Source organism: Panthera onca, chromosome D1, assembly GCF_046562875.1.
Source record: "Panthera onca isolate mPanOnc1 chromosome D1, mPanOnc1 haplotype 2, whole genome shotgun sequence".
Taxonomy (NCBI): Eukaryota; Metazoa; Chordata; class Mammalia; order Carnivora; family Felidae; genus Panthera; species Panthera onca.
In genome coordinates this window covers 52,289,832-52,317,440 of record NC_138348.1, presented here as the reverse complement: position 1 = coordinate 52,317,440, position 27,609 = coordinate 52,289,832, and the positions used below count along the sequence as shown (strand labels likewise).

General features: G+C 38.1%; 3 protein-coding genes across 3 annotated transcripts in view; 1 reads left to right on the top strand and 2 right to left on the bottom strand.

Annotated features, from left to right (window-relative positions):
• Positions 1–27,609, bottom strand: part of LOC132677163 (uncharacterized) — a 286,729-nt gene that overhangs the window by 128,522 nt on the left and 130,598 nt on the right. The window lies entirely within an intron of this gene.
• LOC144613077 (olfactory receptor 56A3) lies at positions 13,411–14,613 on the top strand. The gene has a single exon (XM_078433986.2). It carries the CDS (start codon positions 13,411–13,413, stop codon positions 14,350–14,352), a length of 942 nt encoding a protein of 313 aa, XP_078290112.2. The 3' UTR covers positions 14,353–14,613.
• On the bottom strand, positions 20,464–23,805 carry LOC132676916 (olfactory receptor 56A4-like). The gene is made up of 2 exons (XM_060628889.3): positions 23,435–23,805; positions 20,464–21,524 (listed from the first exon to the last, which is right to left on the bottom strand). The coding sequence occupies exons 1-2, from the start codon at positions 23,681–23,683 to the stop codon at positions 20,829–20,831; spliced, it is 945 nt and encodes a 314-aa protein (XP_060484872.2). The 5' UTR covers positions 23,684–23,805; the 3' UTR covers positions 20,464–20,828.

The following is a 27,609-nucleotide window of genomic DNA, read 5'->3' as shown; positions in this document are numbered from 1 at the left end:
CAAAATCTATAAAGAACTTACCAAATTCAACACCTGAAAAACAATTAATTCGGTGAAGAAATGGGCAGAAGACAGGAATAGACACTTTTCCAAAGAAGACATCCACATGGCCAACAGACACATGAAAAGATGCTCAACATCTCTCATCATCAGGGAAATACAGATCAAAGCCACATTGAGTTGCCACCTCACACCAGTCAGAGTGGCTAAAATTAACAACTCAGGAAACAACAGATATTGCCAAGGATGTGGAGAAATGGGAACCCTCTTGCACTGCTAGTGAGAATGCAAACTGGGGCAGCTGCTCTGGAAAACAGTATGTAGGTTTCTCAAAAAATTAAAAATAGAATTTTTGATTCTATGACCCAGCAATAGCACTACTAGGAATTTATCCAAAGGATACAGGAGTGCAGATTCATAGGAGCACATGTACCCCAATGTTTATAACAGTGCTATCAACAATAGCTAAATTATGGAAAAGGCTTAAATGTCCATCAACTGATGAATGGATAAAGGAGATGTGGTTTCTATACACAATGGAATACTACTTGGCAATGAGAAAGAATGAAATCTTGCCATTTGCAACAATGTGGATAGAACTGGAAGGTATTATGCTAAGTGAAATAAGTCAGTCAGAGAAAGACAGATATCATATGTGGAATTTGAGAAACTTAACAGAAGACCCCATGGGGGAAGGGAAGGGGGAAAAATAGTTTCAAACAGAGAGGGAGGAAAACCGTAAGAGACTCTTAAATACAGAGAACAAACTGAGGGTTAATAGGAGATGAGACGGAGGGGAAAATGAGTGATGGGCATTGAGGAGGGCACTTCTTGGAATGAACACTTGATGTTGTATGTAAGCAATGAATCATGGGAATCTACTCCTGAAACCAAGAACACACTGTATACACTGTATGTTAGCTAATTTGACAATAAATTATATTTAGAAAAAATAAATAAATAAAAAGAAAAGAAAAGAAAAATTCATCCTAGTAAAAGCTAGTGGAAGAGGCTTAAAATTATGAATATTAATTTAATTCTTGTCCTATCTTTCTTACCGTTGTTGGTGAACATTGCTCTTGGGTGAGCAAGTTTCCAAGTGCCTCAAAACAAATAAAATAATAATAATAATAATAATAATGCAAAAACTGTAATAATAGACAAAGAAGGGCATTACATAATAATAAAGGTAACCACCCAGGAAGATATAACAATTGTAAATATCTGTGTACCAAACACTGAAGCACCTAAAAACATAAAGCAAATATTATGGACATACAGAGAGAAATTGATGGTAATAAAATAATAGAATGGTATTTTTTTAATGTTTATTTATTTATTTTGAGAGAGAAAGAGAGAGAGCAGGGGGCACAGAGAGAGAGAAGAGAGGGAATCCTCAGCAGGCTTTGCACTGTCAGCACAGAGCCCAACACGAGGTTCAATCTCATGAACCTTGAGATCATGACGTGAAGCAAAATCAAGAGTCAGACACTTAACCAACTGAGCCTCCCACGCTCCCCAGAATAGGATTTTAATACACCAGTTACATCAGTGGATAGATCACTCAGAAAATAAATAAGGAAACAATGTTTTTCAATGATACATTAGATCGGATGGACATAATAGATATATGCAGAATATTCCACCCAAAAACAACTGAATACACATTCTTCTCAAGCACACATACAACATGCTCCAGGATTGATCACATGTTCGGCCACAAAAATTCTCAGTAAATTTAAGAAGACTCAAATCATATCATGCATCTTTTCCAACCACAATGGTATGAAACTAGAAATCAATTACAAGTAAACACACAAACACACACAAGAAGGGTAAACATGCTACTAAAAAACGAATTCGTTAACAAAAAATCCAAGTAGAAAAAAAAAATACATAGAGACAAATGAAAATCAAAAAACATGTCCCAAAACTTTGGAACACAATGAAAGTAATTCTAAAAGGGAAATATATTTGTCTTTCTCTGTCTTATTTCACTTAGCATTATACTCTCTAGCTCCATCCATGTCATTGCAAATGACAAGATTTCATTCCTTATAATGGCTGAATGGTATTCCATTGTGTATATATACCACATCTTCTTTACCCCTTCATTATCAAAGGACGCTTGGGCTGCTTCCACAGTTTGCTATTGTAAATAATGCTGCAATAAACATAGCAGTGTACATCCCTTTGAATTAGGGTTTTGGCAGTAAATATCCAGTAGGTGATTACCAGATCATAGGGGTAGTTCTTTTTTTAATTCTTTAAGAAACTCCATACTATTTTCCACAGTGGCTGCACCAGTTTCCATTCCCAGCAACAGCGCAAGAGAGTTTCTTTTCCTCCACATCCTTGCCAACACTTGTTTCTTACATTTTATTTTAGCCATTCTGACAGGTGTAAGGTGATATCTCATTGTGGTTTTGATTTGCATTTCCCTGATGATGAATGATGTTGAACATCTTTTCATGTGTCTGTTAGCCATCTGCATGTGTTCTTTGAAAAATGTCTGTTCATGTCTTCTGCTCACTTTTAATTGGATTATTATGGGGGGCGGTGAGTTGAGAACCATATAAAGTTCTTTACATATTTTGGATACTAACCCTTTATCAGATATGTCATTTGCAAATATCTTCTTCCATTTTGAAGGTTGCCTTTTAGTTTTGTTGATTGTTTCCTTTGCTCTGCAAAAACTTTTTATTTTGATGTAGTCCCAATTGTTTTTCTTTACTTTTGTTTCCCTTGCCTCAGGAGACACATCTAGAAAAATGTTGCTATGGCCAATTTCAGAAAGATTATTGCCTGTGCTTTCTCCTAAGATTTTTATGGTTTCAGGTCTCACATTTATATATTTAATCCATTTTTTTAATTTATTTTTGCTTATGGTGAAAGACAGTGATGCAGTTTCATTCTTTTGGATGTAGTTGTCCAGTTTTCCCAACACTTATTTGAAGAGATTGTCTTTTTTCCCATTGGATATTCTTTTTGCTTTGTCAAAGATTAATCATCCACACAACTGTGGATTTATTTCTGGGTTTTCTATTCTGCTCCAGAGAGCTATGTGTCTATTTTTGTGCCAGTATTGTACTGTTTTGATTACCACAGCTTTGTAATATAACTTGAAGTTTGAAACTGTGTTACCTACAGCTTTGCTTTTCTGATTTCGCTCATGGGGAATGTAAGAAACAAAGAAACAAAAAGAGAGAGAGAGAGCAAAGGAGAGAGAGAGAGAGAGAAAGAGAGAGAGAGAAACCAAAATACAGACCCTTAACTATAGAGAACAAACTGAGGGTTACCATAGGGGAGGGGCGGGGTGGGGGCAAGATGGGTAAACAGGCAATGGGGATAAAGGAGTACACTTGTCATGATGAGTGCTGGGTGTTGTATGGAACTTTTAAATGTGTGTACCTGAAACTAATATAACAGTGCATGTTAACTATACCAAAATTTAAAATAAAAATTAAAAAATATAAAGTTTTTAATTTAAAAATAATAAATAAATAAATAAATAGGAAATACATTGCAATAGAGGCCTACCTCAAGAAACAAGACAAAGCTCACATAATCTCACCTTACACCTAAAGTAATTGGAAAAAGAACAAAGAAAGCCCAAGGTCAGTAGGAAAAAGGAAATAATAAAGAAATAAAGAAAGAAATAACAGAGACTAAAAAATCGACAGGAAAGATCAATAAAACCAAGAGCTCACTCTTTGAAAAGATAAAATTTAAAAACCTTTAGCCAGACTCATCAGACAGAGAAATACAAATACCATATGATTTCAATTATATGTGAAATCTAAAAAACAAAACAAACAAATAAATAAACAAAAAGCAGAATCAGACCTGTGCAGAAAATAAACTTATGGTTGCCAGAAAGGAGAGGGGTGGGAAGGTAGGCAAAATCAGTTAAGGAGGTGGGAGATACAAACTTCTAGTTATGGAAACAATAAGTCATAGGAATAAAAGGTAAAGCACAGAGAATTTGGTTAATGGTATTTTAATAGCATTGCATGGTAATAGATAGTAACTACACTCGTAGTGGGCATATAGAGTTGTTGAATCACTATGTTGTATACCTGAAACTAATGTAACATTGCATATCAACCATATTTAAAAAAAAAGACAACCCACAGAATAAGAGAAATATTTGCATTGATAAAGGACTTGTATCTAGAAAATATAAAGAATTTTTCCAATTCAACATATAAAGACAACCCAATTAATAAATGGGTAAAGGATCTGAATATACATTTTTCCAAAGAGGATATACATATGTCCACTAAACATGAAAAGATACTCAATCTCATTAGCCATCAGGAAAATGAAAATCAAAACCATAATTACATACCATTTTATTCCCTCTAGAATTGCTATAATCAAAAAGGCAGGTCAATAGCAAGTGTTAATGAGGATGTGAAGAAACAGGAAACCTCATACACTGCTTGCAGAATGTAAAATGGTGAAGGCACTTTGGAATACAGTCAGATAATTTCTCAAAAGGTTTTAAAGACTTACCGTATGACCCAACAATTCTATTCCTAGGTATACACCATATATATATATATATATATATATATATATATATATATATACACATATATATACACACACACACTAATATATATATATATATATATATATATATATTATATATACAAAACTGTTACTCAAATGCTGATAGCAACATTATGCATAATAGACAAAAAAGGAGTCAACCCGAATGTCCATTAATTGATGAATGAATGGATCAATAAAATGTGGTATATCAATATAATAGGATATTATTAAGCAATAAAAATAAATGAAATACTGATACACACACTACAACATGGAAGAACCTTGAAAACATCACACTAAGTGAAAGAAGCCAGTGTCAAAAAATCACATATTTCATGATTCCATTTACATGGTATGTCCATAATAAGAAATTCTGTAGAATCAAAGAGTAGATTAGTAGTTGCTTAGGGGGTGGGTAGGTTGGGGGGCTTGGGAAAAACAGGGACTGGTAATGGATATGGGGTTTCTTTTTTGGGGTGACAAAATGTTCCAAAAATTATGATGATGATTGTATAACTCTGAATATATTAAAAGCCATTGAATTTTACAGTTTAAAAAAAGGAAAAGGAAAAAAATCCCACAAATTTCCAATATTTGGAATGAAAAAGGATATCACTACAGGGTATACAGACTGTAAAAAGATAATAAAAGAAAATTATCAGCAGCTTTGTGCCAATAAATTTTACAACTATACAAAACGGTCAAATTCATGAGTGGCATAAATTATCAAAATTGATTATGATGTTTAATTTTATTTGTCAACTTGAATGGGCCATCAAATGCCTAGAAATTTGGTCACATATTAGTGTGGATATTTCTGTGAGAATGCTTTTAGATGAGATTTACATTTAAATAAATGGAATCTGTGTAAAGCGGATTGCCCTTCATAATATGGCTGGGCTTCATCCTATCAGTTGAAGGCCTGAATGAAACAAAAAGACTGGTGTGGTGATAAGCATGAGAGAATTCTCCAGCAGACTGACTCATCTAATTTGGCTTTATCTGATTCTATAGCAGATGGCCTTCAGATTTCAAGTGGAAGATTAGCCTTTTTGGATCTCAAGCCTACCGACTCACCCTGCCAATTTTGGACTTGCCAGACTCTCTATACCCATGTGAGCCAATTTCTTAATAAATTGATTGATTAACTCTAGCTAATACACTAATACAAAGAGAAAAAGAAAATCTGAATAAAGTTTCATTTATTGAGAAATTTTATTTTACAACCCTTCCACACACACACACAAAAATTTCATCACACATGATGTCCATAGTGAATTCTAGTAAACATTTAAGGAAGAAATGATACTAGTTTTTCAAAAACTCAGAAAAACAGAGTAAAGTAAAAAAATCCTAAGTCGTTTTATAAGACCAAAATTACCCTGATATCAAAACTAGAAAAAAATATTACAAGAACTTTTCAGACTAATTTCAAAATCTTAGCAAATAAAGTATGTACATTTAAAGGGAAAATATAGTATTCCAGGCAGGATTTATCCCAGAAATGCAAGGTTGGCTTACCACTCAAAAATCATTTATTGTAACTTTTCACATTAACTAAAACAATTTTGGGAAACAGAATAAAGTCCAATTCTCCTTTCCAGATATTAATATATTTCACAAGGCAGTTGTAATAAAAACATTGTAGAACTGATTTAAAAATGGTCAAATACACTAACTTAGATAATGATGTGAAGAACAATAGATTCTTATATATGAGAATATAACAAATTTCATAGTTGACCACACAAATCAGTATTATTAGATATCTATTTCTAACCAGTACTAAATAACCATTATTCAGTAAATTGTGTTGACAAAATGGGTTTCCCATTTGCAGAAAGCAAAGTTGATTGAATACTTCAGAAAAATCACAGGTAATATTTAAAATATTTAATAACTAGTATAACAAAATGACACTAACTGATCAAAGTGAATTGGCATCGTGACACATAACTAAAAACTATCAGCTTTCCAAATATGTAACCCTTAATTTCTCGATCCTAAATACATAACAGACACCAGGGCAGTGGTGGGGACAGTCACCCAGAGACATCAGAATGCAGATTTTTATCAACTAAGTGTCTTAATGACCAAAATGACTATACCAGAGTAAACAACTTGATATCAGCCCCATGATAGACAGCACAAACCATAAAGACATAAAAATAAAGATAAGACTTAAGAGCTTATAGAAAATATAGAGTAACAACTTTGGGACCTTGAGATGGGGAAAGAGTTCCTAAACAAGAGTCAACAGTAGGAAGTATCAGGAGAGATCTAGACAGGGTTGCCTATAGCAAAATTAAAGATTTCTATTAAAGTGGTAGTCATCAAAACAGTATGGTACTAGCACAAAAACAGACACATAGAACAATGGAACAGAAGAGAAAACCCAGAAATAGACCCACAACCCTTCAACAAAGCAGGAAAGAATATCCAATGGAAAAAAATCTCTTCAACAAACGGTGTTGTGAACGCTGGACGGAGACATGCAGAAGAACGAAATTGGACCGCTTTCTTATACCATACCAAAAATAAACTCAAAATGGGTGAAATATGTAAATGTGAGACAGGAAACCATCAAAATCCTAAAGAAAAACACAGGCAGTGACATCTTTTACCTCAGCCGTAGAACCGTCTTACTAAACATGTCTTCAGAGGCAAGGGAAACAAAAGCAAAAATGAACTATTGGTAAAAGCCTTCCACACAGTGAAGGAAACAATCAACAAAACTAAAAGACCACCTACAAAATGGGAGAAGATATTCACAAATGACATATCTGAAAAAGGGTTAGTATCCAAAATCTACAAAGAGCTTAATAGGGTGTCTGGGTGGCGCAGTCAGTTAGGCATCTGACTTCAGCTGAGGTCATGATTTCACCACTCATGAGTTGTAGCTCCTCATTGGGCTCTGTGATGACAGCTCAAAGCCTGGAGCCTGCTTCTGATTCTGTGTCTCCCTCTCTCTCTGCCCCTCTCTCCCTCATACCATGTCTCTCTCTCTCTCAAAAATAAACATTGAAATTTTTTTTAAATAAACATTTTTTTAAAAATTAAAAGAAAGAACTTATCAAACTCAACATCTAAAAAACAAATAATCCAGTTAAGAAATGAGCAGAAGATATGAACATTTTTCCAAAGACATACAGATGGCCAAAAGACATATAAAAAGATGCTCAACATCACTCATCATCAGGGAAATACAAATCAAGACCATGATGAGATACTGCCTCACACTTGTCAGAATGACTAAAATTAACATCACAGGAAACAACAGATGTTGGTGAGGATGTGGAGAAAGAGGAACCCTCTTACACTATTGGTGGGAATGCAAACTGGTGCAGCCACTCTGAAAAACAGTTTGAAGATTCCTCAGAAAGTTAAAGATAGAACTACCCTATGACCCAGCAATTGCACTACTAGGTATTTACTCAAATGACACAAAAATACTGATTTGAAGGGGCACATGCACCCTGATGTTTACAGCAGCATTATCAGCAACAGCCAAATTATAGAAAGAGCCCAAATGTCCATTGACTGATAAATGGAAAAATATGTGGTATAGATAGATACATGTAGATAGATGATGATGATGATGATGATGATGATGATAGATAGATAGAGATTATAGAGATACAGATATAGATATAGACGATATAGATGATATAGACATAGGTATATACAATGGAATATTACTCAGCCATCAAAAAAGAATGAAACCTTGGGGCACCTGGGTGGCTCAGTCAGTTAAGTGTATGGCTCTTGATTTTAGTTCAGGTCATGATCTCATGGTTCATGAGATCGAACACCACATTGGGCTCCATGCTATAAGCATGGAGCCTGCTTGAGATTCTCTATCCGCCCCTCTCTCTTTACCCCTCCCCACTCTCTTTCCTTCTCTCTCTCAAAATAAATAAATAAACATTAAAAAAAAGAAGAATGAAATCTTGCCATTTGCAATGACATGGATGGAGCTAGGAAATAAGTCAGAGAAAGACAAACATATGATTTTGCTCATGTGTGGAATTTAAGAAACAAACCAGAGGAACATAGAGAAATGGAAAAAAAGAGAAAGAGAAGGATGCAAACCGTAAGCAACTCTTCACTACAGAGAACAAAGGACAATGTTCTCTATACATTGGGGTTGATGGACAAAGGTGGATGGGAAATGGACAATGGGTGTTAAGGAGGGCATTTGTTGTGATGAGCCCTGGGTGTTTTTTGTAAGTGATGAATCACTAAATTCTACACCTAAAATCAATTTTACCATATATATTAACTAACTAGAATTTAAATAAAAATTGAAATAAAAAAGTACATCATGTTCAAAAATAGACAAATGTGTGACAGATTAGGAGAGGATGTTAGCAATGTCTAAAACAAGAATTAAATGTTCTAAAACTTAAATTTTTTCATATAAAATTATGTACGTTATCAAGAAGAAAGAAGAGCAAAAATGAGTAAAAAGTATAAGTAGATAATTCAGAGATAGGAAAACCAGAATGACTAAAAACTTTATTTAAAAAACACTAAGCAGGGAGCCTGGGTGGCTCAGTCAGTTAATCATCCGACTCTTGATTTCAGCGCAGGTCATGATCTCACAATTCACGAGTTCAAGCACATTGATAATAAATGATTTTATTATTAATATTAATAAATAAAAGCATTAGCATAAAGCTATATGAAGGGCATGATATTAGTATATAATAATGTGAAAAGTGTGGCTATCTCAGTTCAGGGCACCAAAGTCCCCAAAGGAAAATAAAGGAAGGCTTCATGTTTCACAACAATTATTAAGTTAAAATCAAATTACATTTTGTAAGGTCTCATTGTAACAAAAATACTTTCACATGGGTATCCTCTCTGGAAAATGTGTTTCATTTCTCAATAGGTAAAATTGTTGTTCATTTCACTTTTATCATTATAATGTCATGGCTAAAGTCACCATAAGTGAGTATCTAACCATTCAACAACATGGACAGGCAATACCAGTCCTTCACTGAGCATGTGCCTGGAATCCACAAGAATGTGTAGACAAACTTAGTGCATCCTTGGAGGGAGATGATAGCATATATGTACACGAATGAATGCACAGGTGCATATGTAAGTCTTTGACATGCAGAGAAATAACCCACCCCAGGCATATAAACAATATAGTGCCTCATAGGGCTGGGCTCCCAAAGGCTCCTTTTTCTCAGGTAGAGATAACCATCCTCTTCCTTAACTATATGCCTATCTATTCTAGAAGGGCCTCATGAGATTGATATTCTTGATTTCCATCTCCCTCTCAAGGGAACAGGAATGGACAGGTTCCCCCAAGGCAGCATCCCTAAGGCCACTGAGGTTATAAGAGTCTCAGCTTTACTGTTCAGATTTCCAACACCAATGGAGCCAGAACCCATGTTGTAGCATCCTCTGAAAGTGAGTCTGCGAGGGAAATCCCAGAGAGGGACATGCGGGGCAAAGACACCAAGATTTGCCAGAAGGCAGGAGCCTTATTTCTTCAGTCCAGATGTGTATCCCTGTTGTTTCCTGAGTCAAGGGTGCTTGAGTGGTCTAAACAGAGGTAGTAGAGCCTGTGTCCTGTGTGACAAAAGGATCCTTCTTAATTGCCTTGACCACATCTGGGGGTTTCATGTACCAGGGATATAGTTAAACTGACGCTTATCTATGGAAAATTAATCAATGTTTTAGGATAGCTGTAAAATGAATAGATTTTTTTAAATTTTTTTAACGTTTATTTATTTTTGAGAGGGACAGAGACAGAATGAGAGTGGGTTAGGGGCAGAGAGAGAGGGAGACACAGAAGCAGAAGCAGGCTCCAGGCTCTGAGCTGTCAGCACAGAGCCCGACACAGGGCTCGAACTCACAAGCTGTGAGATCATGACCTGGGCCGAAGTTGGACTGTCAACTGACTAAGCCACCCAGGCACCCCAAAAAATGAATTGATTTTTCAGTCTGAAGTCTGGAAATCTAGAGGCCACACAAGAGAAAATCTGTGTATATATACTTGATTCATCAGGGGGAGAAATAAACTCACTCTATGTCATGACAAAGATCAGAAAACAAAGATGTGTATAAGAGTGAAGAGAGGGAGAATAACTTAATTCAATATATTCTAAAAGCTGAAATGCTAATACTAGAAAAAGCTTCCGGGGGCGGGGAGCAGGGGGATGCTTTTCTTTCTGTCTCTGGATCCAGTCTAAATTTGAAAGATAGACTGGTGGGAATATTTCACAAATTTATCCAAATACCATGAGGCTAGGCAATCCTTTTCATCCCCTCCAAATCTCCAAGTCTGTGTTTCCAGGGTGTCATAACATAGTTCCATCCTGGAGACTGGGGTTAATTCCATAACATAGTTCCATCCTGGAGCCTGAGTTAATTCCCTGCACTGGTCTCCAGCTTCAACTGGCTTCCTCAGCCTGTCCCTGATGGAAGCAAGAAGTAACTAGCTTTGGGGCCTCAGTCTTACTGTTGCCACAGAGAGTCTCTCATTGCAGAGGAAGATTGAAAAAGGAAAAGAAAAATATATATGTATATCCAAGTACTTTAGCCCTAGAGCTGAGTAGATACTCATTGCTTGTTGAATAAATTATTGGTTGAAAAAAACAGAGAAAGGAGAAAAATAGAAAAAAAAAGACTTAAAAATAAGATGGAAAATTATTCCTTTGTGCTCTCCAGGCATTCTATCTTAGTGCTGGAAATAAGCTTTCCAAGACTGCTCAGAAAAAAAAAATCTGCTTCTTCTAGGTTTCCTTATGGATCCTCTTTTCCTGCAGTAGAGGTGCTTCCATGTGGCTGAATCCTCTAGAAATCAAGCAGGGATCCTACATCCAGTTTAACTACAGTGAGATTTGAGGCCGAGCTAAGAATGATAGTGCTATAACGTTACTACATAAGATGTGAGCAGAGAAGAAGCTGGAACAAAAAATTAAGTGCAAAAGACAAATCCTGACAGGAGGAAGTAGTGTCAGAATTTGACACTGAAATTTGCATGTGCTGGGATAAAATTAGCTGGTAAAACAGCAAGTCTACCTTGTATATACTGTCTCACTGACACAGATGAGACAACTTTCAAACCACTCTGAAATTTACCAAGGCATTGTTAACATATGCTGTCCTTAAAAACAGGAAAAGGAGTGGGAGCTTGTTTTGAAATTACTTTTGCTTCCCAAGACAGACACACAGTTCCTGGCAGACACTAATAGGACAACACTCCCTTGGTTTTGAAGCAGAACATCAAAAGGAATGAAGAGGAGTTGGCGAAGCGGAGGGTAATTCCTACTACCTTTCTCTGACCCAGCAATTCCCAGGGCCATTGGTAAGAAGGGTTGAGGTCTAACAAAAAACAAAGTGACCAGGACAGGAAGTGTGGGAGCAAGGACATACACAGATGAAAACAAATGTGTCATTTTAACAGCTACATCCAATGGCTTCTGATCATTGAAAACTAGTTTCAGTTCTTGGTTCATACTTCTATTAAAAATCCTTTCTTATCACCTCAGCCTCCATTCCAAAAATGCCTCGCTACTATGGTAATCAACTTTCAAAAGTTGTTGTTACCCTATGGGGATAGATTTCTTTTTACAGAGATTGAAGAACCAAACACAATGTCATGGCATTATACGGCTCAGGAATTCTGACAGACTATCTAACCAATGTTCCTTTGCTGATTAGAAGTAGTACAGTATAGGTGGCTAAAAATGGGGTTTTAAACGAAATAGAACTTTGCATCTAGACTGAGTATTATTGTAAGTGATCTTGGAATTTTCTCAACCTTTCTTCACCTCATTTCCCTCATTTGTAAAGTCAGGTAAGACATACCTCACATAGTTGTTTTAATCTCAAGTGAGATAATGCTCCAAATATAGATTAACACAGTGCCTAGTAAGTATTGAAAATCCATTGAATACACTGCAGACATTTTTATTTTCTTGTTAGCTAAACAAATGCAAAGCAGTTAAGTTTAAATACTGAGGAAGCAGAGTAATTTCCACACATGGGATGACATCTGAACAGAACACCAGTGCCAGGTGAACAAATCTAGGGACCCTACACAGCATGATTTTTAAGACTCCAGATATGCTGATCTCAAACATGTTGCAGGCATCTCTCACTGCAACAGGCAACTCTTTTTCATGACTTTCTTTGGACTTGCTTTTAAAAGTCAGCAGGAGAGGAGTCCTGGGAACACTTCACTTTCATGTGAATGAAGTTCATCTTCACCTACCCCCTCTCAAAATATTCTGCATACTGCTCTGTCATGATTCTTATCATTGTCTTTATATTTATCTAACCTTATCACCCCCAGTGGATTGTCACTTCCTTGAGAACAAAGATAATCTTTGTGTCTCCTGTATATAAAGGGTAAATAAAAAGCACACAGAAAGAAAGGAGTCACAACACTGAGCAGTACCTGCTGTGGAAACTGGGGACATTATCTAGGCAACTGGGTAGAGAGATTGAGAGAGGAATTACTGAAGACAAATCTCACCACCTTCACATTGCTGAAATCAGGGGGTCTATTTTATCACAATGTTCAAAAGTAAACATGCTGCTCCTAGCTAACTGAAATTACTAATTCGATTTTATAAGATTGTTTCATTAAGAAATTAGAAATATTCAGGAAATGAGGAGAAACAAAATTTGCTGAAGATTTAAATGAATTTCTTTTTCTGTATGTAACATGCAAAATCCCCAGTTAAGGCAAAATAACCTGATGGAGCCATAAGTTACATCCAATGAACTCGAATTTTTTATTTCATTTTAACCACAGTCAGAGGTTAATTTTGATCCTAATTTTTTAGATCATCGAAGAAAATCTGTAGAAACAGAATCCACAAGATGACAACTCATGGAAATGACTCCACTAGGGTTTCAGACTTTCTCCTGAATTGTTTTGTCAGGTCCCCCAGCTGGCAGCTCTGGCTGTCCCTGCCCCTCAGCCTCCTATTCCTCCTGGCCATGGGGGCTAATGTTATTCTCCTAATCACCATCCGGCTGGAGGTCTCTCTACACCAGCCCATGTACTACCTGCTCAGTATTGTCTCCCTGCTGGACATTGTTGTCTGCCTCACTGTCATCCCCAAAGTCCTGGCCATCTTCTGGTTTGACCTCAAGTCCATCAGTTTCTATGCCTGCTTCCTCCAGATGTACATCATGAACTGCTTCCTTTCCATGGAGTCCTGCACATTCATGGTTATGGCCTATGACCGCTATGTAGCCATCTGCCACCCACTGAGGTACCCATCCATCATCACTGACCAATTTGTAGTCAAGGCTGCTGTCTTTATTTTGGCCAGGAATGCACTTCTTACTGTGTCCATTCCCATCCTCTCTGCCCGGCTCCATTACTGTGGGAGAAATGTCATTGAGAATTGCATCTGTGCCAATATGTCTGTCTCCAGGCTCTCCTGTGATGATGTCACCATCAATCGCCTCCTCCAGTTTGCTGGAGGCTGGACACTGCTAGGATCCGACCTCATCCTCATCTTCCTCTCCTACACACTCATACTGCGAGCGGTGCTGAGACTCAAAGCAGAGGGTGCTGTGGCCAAGGCCCTGAGCACATGTGGCTCCCACTTCATCCTTATCCTCTTCTTCAGCACCATCCTTCTGGTCTTCGTGCTCACTCATGTGGTGAAGAAGAAGGTCTCACCCAATGTGCCAGTCCTGCTCAACGTCCTCCACCATGTCATCCCTGCAGCCCTCAACCCTATAGTTTATGGAGTGCGAACCCAGGAGGTCAAGCAAGGAATCCAGAGATTACTGAAGAAAGGGTGGTAATAAGGACAACAGGATCTCTGCATTTCTAATACATGATGACTTATAAATCAGTTAATGGAAAATTGGGTTGGAACTCATAGCTCAAATAAATTGAGATAGTAAGTTCAAGGAAAGAAGTAAATTTAAATCTGAAACAATTTCTTGACTCTATCCCTCTGCTTCAAATCCTAATGCTCCCCCAAGAAAAATCTCGCATTTCTGTGACTTTTTAAAAATTTTTCCCAATCTTTGGAGTTCTATTCTGTCCGAAATATGAGAACTCAGGAGGATGAACTCTATAGTTGAGAAATAAATCCCAGTTAATACTGTATTTACATTTCTATACAAGTAATTTTTTAAATATAAAACTGTGGGTATCAATGCCCTTGGTTGTAACATTGTTATTAATTTATTACTGTTTTTAACCTAGTTGCATAATGCAGTTGAAAAAGACCACAGTATTTAAATGTCAGGTCTGAATGATGAATAATAGCTAGAGTCCATAAGTAAATCTCTTTCCATTACCTCCAACTAAGCCAGTAATTTTCTTCTCTTCCCATCTTTGCCCAAGCAAAGACTGCGCCTTTTCCGGTGCAACCCTCAGAGGGCTAAGGCTCTTGCAAGAATTGCTCACATGTGGAGAAATGAGATTTACTGGGTTTCAGAGAAGTTATCACACAAAGGCTCTTCTTTGGTGTCCTCACACCAGTGTCTGTGCTTGAAGCTTCATCTTCAGAATTCAAAGACTCACTCTGCGATGTGCGTATAGGTTTCTGCTTTGGTGTACTAACATGTCACAGCATCAGAAGATGTCCCAGCAATGAAACGTTAAGCTATTAGGGCCTACTATTAATTAAGCAAAGACTTCCTAGGCAATTGCTCTGGTATAGAAACTTTGTTAGAGTTTGAGGGCACAAAGATGCACAGAACAAATATGCAATCATTGAGGAATGCATATGCTATTTTTTAGACAGAATATAAAGCAATCTAGGCCCTATAAAATTGAAGAAATATTTTTTTCCACATAGAAGGAGGTGGAAAGAAATGAGGTATAAATAAGCACAGTAAGCAACTTACAAAAGAGAAAATTCCTGAGATGGTGAGTTAAAAGTTCTGAACTCTAGTACTTGCACAACCACATACAAGATTGTGACTGGAAACAAATCAGTAGCCTCACTGAGTTTCAGCACCTTCATCTGTTACATGAAGACAGTGAACTAGTTATTTTAAAACGTATTGCTTGTTCTAAGAGTCTATGAAACCATGTTTTGCCTTTAGATAGGCAAACCCTCTCCTTTCTCCTTTCTCCCTTTTTTCGTTCAGTCCCTGTGGCTGTTTCCACTTTTCCACTGTCTCTCCAGCTGCTTTTTTTGGGGGGTGGGGTGGTGGGGAGGGGTGCTTTTCCCATACTCTCCCCACACCCACCCACCCACACCCACCTGTCTCCATCCTCTATCCACAAGCAAAAACAGCTCCCTGCCCTCCACGGCTTCTCTCTTCCCCAGTTCACCTCTCTGAGCCGCGTACCTGGCTCGGTTAATCATCAAATCAGTTTTCTAGGTGTGCAAGATGGTTTAGTGTTGATCTGGCTGCATTTCAGAGACAAGAGACGCAAAAAAAACTTCCATGCTTTTCCAACACCTTGCCTCCTCCCCTAACAGGTAGGTGGAATACAGCCATAGAGAGGGTGGGGCAGAAGCCCAGGGCATTGTCCACAGGGGAGATCTGCAAGTAGCAGGGCCCGTGACAAAGAACAAATGGCTATTAAAAGGTGACTATCAGGATGCCTGGGTGGCTCAGTCAGTTAAGAATTCAACTCGCTCAGGTTACGATCTCATGGTTCATGTGTTCAAGCCCCGCATTGGGGTTCTGCACTGCTGGTGCTTCTCTCCCTGCCCCTCCCCCACTGCTCCCTCTCTCTCCCTCTCTCAAAAGACACAAATAAATAACATTTAAAAAGTTAAAAAATAAAATTTAGAAAGAAAACAGGTGGCTATCAGTCAAGACCTGGCAAAGGACTAGAGATCAATGTAGAGCTAGTAAATGGGAACTCACATCAGAACCACAGCAGGGACACGATCCTACAAACCAGAGACGTACAGGAGAAGAGGCTGGAGTTCAAATGCTGGACCTATTATTATCATGGTACTATAGATGGAATGCTACAGCACAGAGAACATTATATCTTGGGAAAATTTAATTGGAATGGTGCTCAACATTAAGCATCTTCTTTAAATATTGGTTGATTGCATAATTTCATCCTCATTACTCCTAGACTGGATGCCAGTGGAGGCAGATCTGAGCTGAAGAGAACATTATTAAATCTGGCTAGGGTAGCTGTAAATAAAGGAGACCTAAAACAATTACCTTTTCCCATACACCTTACCAGGTATTCCAGGATCTCAGATGGGGTGGCAGGGACAGCGGCACATTCAGCCTGGCTACCAAGTGGTTTCAAGTTTTCTATTGACTACATATTTAATAACATCTTACTGTATTAATGTCTTTAATTTATATTTTTAGTGAGGTACAATTTACATAACAGTATATTAATTTTAGGTGTACAATATAATGATTTTATATTGTATATATTGTGAAATGATCACTATGGCAAGTCCACCTAACATCTATCACCATACATAGTTACATTTTTATGATGAGAACTTTTAAGATATTCACTCACAGCAACCTTCAAATATACAATATAGTTTTATTAACCATACATGCCCATGACTTACTTGCTTTATAACTGAAAGTTTGTACCTTTTGACCCCTTTCACCCATTTCACCCATTCCCCCCACCTCTGGCAACTATTAATCCGTTCTCTGTTTCTATAAGCTCAGGGAGGGGAGGAGTTGTTTGCTGTTTGTTTAGATTTCACATGTAAGTAAGATCATATGGTATTTGTCTTTCCCTATCCGACATATCTCACTTAGCATAATCCCCTCAAGGCCCATCCATGTTGTCACAGGTGGCAAGATTGCATTTTTTTTGGCTGAATAATATTCCATTGTGTGTGTATATATGTATCACATTTTCTTTATCTATTTATCTGCCAATGTACATTTAGGTTGTTTCTATCTCTTGGCTATTATAAATAATTCTGCAATGAACATGGCAGTGCATGTACCTTTTCCAGTTAGTGTTTTCATTTTCCTCAGATAGATGCCCAGCAGTGGAATCGAGGGATCATTGGGTGGTTCTATTTTTTTTTTTTTTTAAGTTTATTTATTTGGGGGGAGGGAAGGGCAGAGAAAGAGAGGGAGAGAGAGAATCCCAAGCATGCTCCACACTTCCAGCACAGAGCCCAATATGGGGCTCAAACTCACGAACCATGAGATCATGACCTGAACCAAAATCAGGAGTCAATACTTAACCAACTAACTCAACAGGGTGCCCCATGGGTAGTTCTATTTTTAAGTTTTTGAGGAACCTCCATATTGTTTTCCACAGTGGCTGCACCAGTTTGCATTCTCACCAACAGTACATAAGAGTTCCTTTTCTCCACATCCTTGTTAACACTTGTTATTTCTTATCTTTTTTATTTTAAATTTATTTATTTAAATTCAAATTAATTAACATACAGTGTAGCATTCGTTTCAGGAACAGAACCCAGTGATTCATCACTTACAAATCTTATCTTTTTGACAATATCTATTCTAACAGGTGTGAGGTGGTATCTCATTGTGGTTTTGATTTGCATTTCCTTGATAATTAGTGATGTTGAGCACCTTTTGACGTACCTGTTGGCCATCTGTATGTCTTCTTTGGAAAAATGTCTATTAGATCCTCTGTCCATTATTTAATCAGATGTTATTGCTTTGTTTTTTTTTTGTTTTGCTTTTGAGTTGTATGAGTTTGTTATATATTTTGAATATTAATCCCCTTATCAGATATATGATTTGCAAATATTTCCTCCTATTTAATAGGTTGCCTTTTCATTTTGTCAATGATTTCCTTTGTTGTGCAGAAGCTTTTTAGTTTGATGCAGTCCCAATAGTTTATTTTTGCTTTTGTTGCCTTTGCTTTTGGTATCAGATCCAAAAAACCATTGCCAAGACTGATGTCAAGGAACTTACTGCTTACGTTTTTGCAACTCTTTAAATGTTAGAGTTGTATCCTCTGGGGTGCCTGGGTAACTCAGTCAGTTAAGTGACTCTTGATTTCATCTCAGATCATGATCTCATGGTTCATGAGCTTGAGCCCCACATTGGGCTCCACACTATAAGTGCAGAGCCTGTTTGGGATTCTCTCTCCATCTCTGCCCCTCTCCCCTGCTCACACTGTCTCTCTCTCAAAATAAACATTTAAAAAAATAAAATACAAAGTTGTATCCTCTATTTTGAATATAAGAAGTCCATTACTCTGCTAAATTATGTTAATGAATGCTTTTATTCTAACAAAAATGACATAACTTTTAATGTTTGCTGAAACCAGCATATGAAATTTCATCAACAAATAGTACTATTTAGGGGGTGGGTTGGTGCTTTTTTTTTTTTTATTTGAGAGAGAGAGAGAGAGAGAGAGAGCATGCCTGAGTGGGGGAGAAGGGAATAAGGAAGAGAAAGACAGAGAGAGAGAAAGAGAATCCTAAGCAGGCTGTATGATGAGCATGGGCTTGATCCCACAACCCTGGGATCATGACCTGAGCCAAAATCAGGAGTCAGATGTTCAACTGACTGAGCCACCCAGGCACCCAAAATAGTACTATTTTTAGATCAAGATTCCATAATCCAGATGCCACATAATGTGATCAAAAGTTTTGAGACAGTCAAAATTATTCATTGAAAAAGCACCTACTATGTGCCAGGCAAAATGCCAGATACAAAGAAGAATTAAAGAGCTTCTGATTTTAATGAGATTGTATTCTTTTGGGAGTGGCAAACAAGTATGGATCCAGGATACCCAACACATCAATAAGTTTCTTGAAGAAAGGTATAGAAATAAGTGGATAATTCATCAACATAATTCATATCACTCATCTAAATAGGATTTAAATCCCACCTATATACTCCGATGACTCAAACTTCTGTCGCTAGCTTAGATCTGGTCCCTGAATAGTGCCATATGTACAGTTGCTTACTTTTACTTCTCTATTTGGATATTTAACAGTCATTTTAAAAGTACAGTCATTTGGAGGAGTTTGGTATGGAAATAGAGTTAGGTGTCCAAAGCCAAATTTCTGATATCACATATAAAACTGGCTCCTCAGTTAATGGCAATTCTGCCTTTCCAACTGTTTTGCAAACAGCCTTGAAGAAGCAGACTCTTCATTATAGAGAACAAACTGATGATTACCAGAGGGGAGGTGGGGGAGGGCAGATGGGTGAAATAGGTAATGGCGATTAAGGAGTGCACTTGTGATGAGCACTGGGGTGTTGTATGGAAGTGTTGAATCACTATATTGTACACCTGAAACTAATATTACACTGAATGTTAACTACCTGGAATTTACATAAAAACTTAAGAAAAATAAAGGCTTGGAGTCATCCTTTACTCCTCTCCATCTTTTATATCCTACTTATGGACTCTCAGCAAATCTTTGACCCATAACTTCAATTTTTACTCATCACCTTAATCCAAGCCATTATTACATTTCACCTGGATTACTTAAATTAAGTCTTGGGGTCTCTGGGAGGCTCAGTGGGTTGAGTGGGGTTCCTGGGTGGCTCAGTAAATTGAGTGTCTGACTTTGGCTCAGGTCATAATCTCACAGGTTCATGAGTTCAAGCCCCACATCAGGCTCACTGCTTTCAGTGCAGAGCCCACTTTGGATCTTCTTTCCCTCTCTCTCTGCTCCTTCCTCGCTCACACACACTCTCTCTCAAAAATAAATAAAACAGGGGCGCCTGGGTGGCTCAGTCGGTTAAGCGTCCGACTTCAGCTCAGGTCACGATCTCATGGTCTGTGAGTTCGAGCCCGTGTCGGGATCTGGGCTGATGGCTCAGAGCCTGGAGACTGCTTCAGATTCTGTGTCTCCCTCTCTCTCTGCCCCTCCCCCATTCATGCTTTGTCTCTCTCTGTCTCAAAAATAAATAAACATTAAAAAAAAAAACTTAAATAAATAAATAAATAAATAAATAAATAAATAAAACATTTAAGAAAATATTGTCTTCATTGGTTCCCCTGTTCCTACCCACATCCCCCATGTTATATTTAAAGTGCTATCTCATCCTTGCCCTAGGAATTAAATGTGACAGTTACTCAGAATGTAAAGACTAAGAAGTATATGGAAGGTATTAAATAATTATTTAATGAATGGGTATTGAAGGATCATGATGGCAACGGGTTAGAATAAAAAGGTAATTGTTGCCTAAACATGTGTTCAGTGAGGATTTGAGGAGGTGATAATGAGGGTAAATATTATGACAGTGTCTGCAGAAGGTTTAAGTTCAAGATGAGGGTAGCAGCATGGATGTCATATGTGTTCCTCGGGGCATTTAGGTGAATCTATCACTAAAACAGACTCATAATCTGGATCTTTGACTCATATCTCTCAAAACTGGTACTTGAATAGTTTGAGAATCCCTTGCTTGATTTCCTGGGTTCGTACTCCATAAACAATGGGGTTCAGGGCTGGTGGAATGAGGTGGTGCAAGACATTGAGAAGAATGGGTACCTCTGAGGGCACCTTCTTTTCTGCCTTGTTTGTGAAGATGAAGACAAGCAGCAATGTATAGAAGAAAAGTATAAGAATGAGATGGGAACCACAAGTACTCAAGGCTTTGGTTGCTGCACCTCCTGACTGCAGACGTTTAACAGCCCTCAGGATGAAGCAGTAGGATAGTAAGATGAGCACTAGGTCAGAACCCAGTAGACACCAAACACTCACAAATTGGTAGAGCTTATTTGGGTGAATATCCCCACAGGAGAGCTTTGCTACAGAAATGTTGGCACAGATACAGTTCTCCACCACATTGCTGGCACAGTAGTTGAGCCTGGCAGCCAGAACTGGTGTGGGTAGTGTGGCCAGAAAATTGCGGAAGACAATGAAGATGGCTGCATAAATGACAAATTTTTCAGTGATGATGGACGGGTAGTGCAGAGGATGGCAAATGGCCACATAGCGGTCATAGGCCATGACCAGGAAGGTGGAAGACTCCATAGGAAGGAATGTATTCATGATGAACATCTGCAGAAAGCAGCCTGCAAGGCTGATGGTCTTCATGTTGAACCAGAAGATGAGCAGGACCTGCCAGAATCATTATTCTCAAAAACTGCATTCATTCCCACCCTACAGTACCTAACCTTGGGGGAAACTTTCAATGGCTTCAACCATCTGTATCCCCAAACCACAGCCCTATAATCCCAGCTGGGACAGTATCTTAATTTAAAATACCTTCTATGTGCATCCCAAGTAGAGCCTTATTTATACCCTTTTCTCCCCATCTATAGACCATGCCTCTTGTTTAATGTTTACTTCTAGCCTGTCTTCTCTTGATCCCCAGAGTTCTTACCCAAACTCCAGTTGAATGCATCACAAGAACACCAAACTCAGTAAGTTCAATATTTACATTTGGATACTCTCCACCTTCTCTAGACATATAAGAAATCTCTTTCAATTCTGCTTCCTATCTCACTATATGATATAAACATACATCCAGTTACACTTTAGAAAGTAAATTCTAGAGCTCTTGGATGTAAAGGTGGGATCATTCTGAGTCAAGGAAAATCTCCCTAGAAGTAAAAAGAATGTAAAAACTTGGAATATCATTGACTCAGACATTGAGAGAGGGCCTGTCAGTTGGGAAAGAATTAAATCTTTAAAAAATGGACACTACAGGAAACCATCAAAACCCTAGAGGAGAAAGCAGGAAGAAACCTCTCTGACCTCAGCTGCAGCAATTTCTTACTTGACATATCTCCAAAGGCAAGGGAGTTAAAAGCAAAAATGAACTATTGGGACCTCATGAAGATAAAAAGCTTCTGCACTGCAAAAGAAACAATCAACAAAACTAAAAGGCAACTGATGGAATGGGAAAAGATATTTGCAAATAACATATCGGACAAAGGGCTAGTATCCAAAATCTATAAAGAACTCACCAAACTCCACACCTGAAAAACAAATAATACAGTGAAGAAATGGGCAGAAAACATGAATAGACACTTCTCTAAAGAAGACATCTGGATGGCCAACAGGCACATGAAAAGATGCTCAACGTCGCTCCTCATCAGGGAAATACAAATCAAAACCACACTGAGATATCACCTCACACCAATCAGAGTGGCTCAAACGAACAAATCAGGAGACTATAGACGCTGGAGAGGATGTGGAGAAATGGGAACCCTCTTGCACTATTGGTGGGAATGCAAACTGGTGCAGCCACTCTGGAAAACAGTGTGGAGATTTCCCAAAAAATTAAAAATAGATCTACCCTATGACCCAGCAATAGCACTGCTAGGAAATTACCCAAGGGATACAGGAGTGCAGATGCATAGGGGCACTTGTACCCCAATGTTTATAGCAGCACTTTCAACAATAGCTAAATTATGGAAAGAGCCTAAATGTGCATCAATTGATGCATGGATGATGGATAAAGAAGTTGTGGTTATATATACAATAGAATACTACTTGGCAATGACAAAGAATGAAATCTGGCCTTTTGTAGCAACGTGGATGGAACTGGAGAGTGTGATGCTAAGTGAAATAAGTCATACAGAGAAAGACAGATACCATATATTTCCACTCGTATGTGGATCCTGAGAAACTTAACAGAAGACCATGGGGGAGGAGAAGGGGGAAAAAAGTTACAGAGAGGGAAGGATGCAAACTGAGAATAAACTGAGGGTTGATGGGGGGGTGGGAGGGAGGAGAAAGTGGGTGATGGGCATTGAGGAGGGCACCTGTTGGGATGGGCACTGGGTGTTATATGGAAACCAATTTGACAATAAAATATTTTTTTAAATAATTAAAAAATTTAAAAAATGGACACTGAGAATGAGAGGGGACATATCTGGGAGCTGTGACAGACCCTGTGTGACGGTATGGACCACTCACTGAGGATTGTCCTTCAGGGGTAGTAGGATTTATAGCAGCAAAACAAACCACTATTTAAAGAAAAATAACTGAATGCTTGGAAGTCAATCCAGAAGGGGTCTGACCTTGGGGATGACAGTGAGGCAGAGGATGATATCCAGCACGGAGAGGATGGCAAGTAGGTAGTACATGGGTTCGTGCAGAGATGTCTCTTGCCGAATGGTGAGTAATAACACAAAGTTGGCCCCCAAAGCCAAAACCAGGAGGGGAGCAAGGACTACAGATAGCCAGTGCTGTGTTTCCTGCATTCCTGGGAAGCAAATCATCAGGAATTCAGTCACCTGGGTGCCTGTGTTGTTGAGAAATAGTACCATGACTGGCAGGTGGGCCTGAAACTGGCTGAAAGGAAAGACATGAATTCAGGGTTTGACTGTTTCATTAACAATCTCCTAACTGATGTATCTGCTTTTGTTCTAGGCTGTCATGTTTCTCCACAATTCTGTCGACATGAAATATGTCTACAATTTAAATTGTACAAGTGACTCTGTTAAAACAATGTCCTTAGCATTCATAACCTTATGAATAAAAAATAACTCTCTTCACGAGTATATTCCAACTCTACACATAAACCCAGCCACTGACAGAACATGCTTTGCTCTTTGTCTCAACTCTGTGTTTTTACATGTCATCTCCTTCTCCTAGAATCAACTCTCTTTCCCTCAAATAACTAACTTTTTCTTGTTGCATTCTATCTAGAACAAGAGTTATAGGTCTTAGAAATGGTTTTTCTTAAAAAAAAAAAAAACAAAACAAAACAAAAACAAAAAAAAACGTTGAAGGGGCGCCTGGGTGGCGCAGTCGGTTAAGCGTCCGACTTCAGCCAGGTCACGATCTCGCGGTCTGTGAGTTCGAGCCCCACGTCAGGCTCTGGGCTGATGGCTCGGAGCCTGGAGCCTGTTTCCGATTCTGTGGCTCCCTCTCTCTCTGCCCCTCCCCCGTTCATGCTCTGTCTCTCTCTGTCCCAAAAAAAAAATAAATAAAAAACGTTGAAAAAAAAAAAAAGAAATGGTGTTTCTTGTTACTCTTTCTACATCCATGGTTAGATGCCTCCCCTTTCCATTGTTTCCCTATGATCCTTTAACTTCCTGAGCATGCTGCTATTAAAGCATTAATAACACTCTCCTATACAAATGGTATGTCCTATTTGTCTGCCAAAAAGTCTGTGCTCCATTTGTCAGCAATGAAATCTTATCTTTTTATAATAGCACAGAGAAAAGCGCCCTGCACCTGCTGACATAAAAGGCACTCAATAAGTACAAGTCAGATATATGAAACTGACAGATTGTTGAAAGCATCATAATACCCTTGACTCTTTTAATTTAGCATCTCCATATCTTGTACTGTGAACCACTGGCAGTCTTGCTTAATACTCACTAAAAAGCAGAACAAAGCAGAATGGGAAAGAAAAAAAAAACAATTAGTGGTGAAACCTAGGGGTGGAAACAATAAATACAAAATTACCTGTGCAGTATCTTATTTGCATCTGTAGTCAGTAAGTAGCTGCTTAAAAATAATAAAATAAAAACCATTATATTTCCTTGGTAAAGGAGAAAAAATAAGGAAATAAGGCTTCAAGAACAAGAGAAGAACTAACGGAATAGTTAAACATGCCCAAGGACAGGATGCTGCACAAACTGGAGCTTCAGTTCTCTTCAAGGATCTTCTTAACCATCCTGGACCCTCATGGGAAGAAGTTGCCAGGTTCTGCTGTTGTTCTCCTCTGAGGCAGAGGAAAAACCATCCCACCATCCCTTACAGATGAATTTTGGCGCATGTTGTTTGGGTGCCCCTGAATACACACACACACGCACGCACGCACACACACACACCTCCAAATCGATATTTAGAGCTCTCCATTTTTTTTTCTTCAATATATAGTGCGGGCTTCTTATCAGCCTTTTCTTTTATCTAGACCAGTGGTTCTCAAATGTGGGTGTGTATGAGAATCACCTGGAGAGCTGGTTGAAACACAGATTGCTGATACCAATCTCCAGACTTACCTATTTTGTAGTTTGGGGAGAAAAGCCAAGAATTCACCTTTCTAACAAGTTCCCAGGTAATGCCTATGCTGCTTTTCCAGGGACAATACTTTGAGAATGATAAAGCTACATCCAACTGTCATTAACTGGCCTAACCACTGATTTAGGCTAACCCTAATCCAAGACTGCCACCTCAGTTCAGCCAGCCCTAGCCTCAGCTCTGCTCAGCTTCAGACATCACATTGACTGCTTCTCCCATTATCTTTACTTAAATTTGACCACAATTCTGGCCAACTTATGATCTCCCAATTTTAAAGTTATCTTCCTCCCAGGGACACCCTGGGAATTCTATAGGTTCCTGTTTCATGGTTTTATCCCTCTGCCTGGATCTATAGTTCTTAGGCACCTTTCCTAGGAGGACCAAAGCTCATTAAAGTCAAGAAAAAGGTACGCATCATTTTTCTTTGTGGCAGTTGGCACAAATCCAGACACTTAAAATATGCCTCAAATAATCAAATCAGAGACAAAGCTGAGCTGACCTTCTGTGAGCTCAGCTGACCCACAACCTAATGTGCTCATGCTCACACATTGGTTGATCTTCAGGTCTTCACATACCAACATCTGAGGATACAATAACATTCTTCTATATGAGCAGTGAATTAAACTGAAGTGCAAACTCAAAAGTGTCACTTATGCTTGGCTTTCCAACATACTGTTTCCAAAATACCTACAGAGAAATTCTGCCCCAAATGGCAGTTTGATCATCCGGCTGCTATCAGCCAAAGTGTGACTTCTCAACCTCTCACTAGCCCACTGCATATGACTCTGGTAAAACAGGAGATATTTATGTGATCTGAAGAGAAACCAAAGTATTGTGGCTTTGGCCCCTGGACGACTTTATAAAGATGTCTCTATAACAGCCACTCTCCTGTGGCTGGAAACATGAAGAGTTTGTTTGGGCATCCTGCTCCCATGGGTTCCTGCCTCCGTGAAGATGCACACACACATTTCTAATGTAAAAAGAGATTTCTGAATTTATACTCAGTTGAAGTGAAAGAGCAGTGATTGGCTCATAGTTTCTTTTGAGGCATCTGCAAGTTACATGAACTGAGATGTATTACTTGTAATAGAAAGAAATATCAATCAGGGACTCAGAGGATGTAACTAAAAGACCCTTGAGAAAGACAAATGACATCAGACTTATGAAATGACTTCATCTTATATATTAGCTGCACTCTAGAAAAAATTGTTTTTAAAATGAGTACTTTATGATGATTTATTTTATCATTAATTTATATTAAGTTTTTCACACAGGGAAAATATGTCACTGAAAGGAAAACAACTATATGGAATCCTGAGTACTTCAAACAGTATACTTAAATAGACTAGTAAGTCAAGAATATCATCTTGACTGATTTTATGCTGGGATTGTCACTAAAATAATACTAAAAAAGATTGCATAAAATTTCATTAATCCAAAATAAGACAAGAAAGTAGAAGGAAATTAATATATTTGAGGTTATATACAAATAAAAAGATGGTAGCTATAAAGCAATCAGCAATTGCATTTATGTAGATAGAGCACATATTCTAAGTACAAGACTAAGACTATCAGATTAAATATATCCATAATACTTACTAAAGATGCATTTTACTTTTTTAAATGTTTATTCATTTATTTTGAGGGAGACAGAGAAAGCTCCTGTGGGATAGGGGCAGAGAGAGGGAGGGAGGGAGGGAGAGAGAGAGAGAGAGAGACAGAGAGAGACAGAGAGAGAGAGAGAGAGAGAGAGAATCCCAAGTAGACTCCATGCCATCAGTACAGAGCCTGATGAGGGGTTTGACCCCACAAACCATGAGATCATGATCTGAGCCAATATTGAGAGTCAGATGCTTAACCAACTGAGCCACCCAGGTGCCTCTGAAAGACAAATTTTAAATATAAACACCAGAATCACTGAAAACAAAAGAAAGGAAAAAATATATCAGGAAAATACTAACCAGGAGAATGTGAGTAGCTATACTAATCTGATTAATGCAAACATTAAGGCAGGAAGCATAACCAGAGATAATGAAGGACATTTTATAATAATGAAGTGATTATAATGATGAATTGGAAAGTGTAACAATATCACAATTTCTATTAAAATAATGCAAAAACATTAACACAAACAAAAGGTGAAATAAATACACAATCACAGTGAGATTTCAACATGACTCTCCTAAAAGATGATAGAACAGCTGATAAAAAGAAGATCCAT

Bases quoted from the DNA above. Each gene is read 5' to 3' on its own strand.
- LOC132676916 (XM_060628889.3), bottom strand. From the start codon at position 23,683: ATGGTACTATTTCTCAACAACACAGGCACCCAGGTGACTGAATTCCTG. The intron at 21,525-23,434 runs GTCAGACCCCTT...TGATTCTGGCAG, and splicing joins GCCTCACTGTCATCCCCAAG to GTCCTGCTCATCTTCTGGTT.
- LOC144613077 (XM_078433986.2), top strand. From the start codon at position 13,411: ATGACAACTCATGGAAATGACTCCACTAGGGTTTCAGACTTTCTCCTG.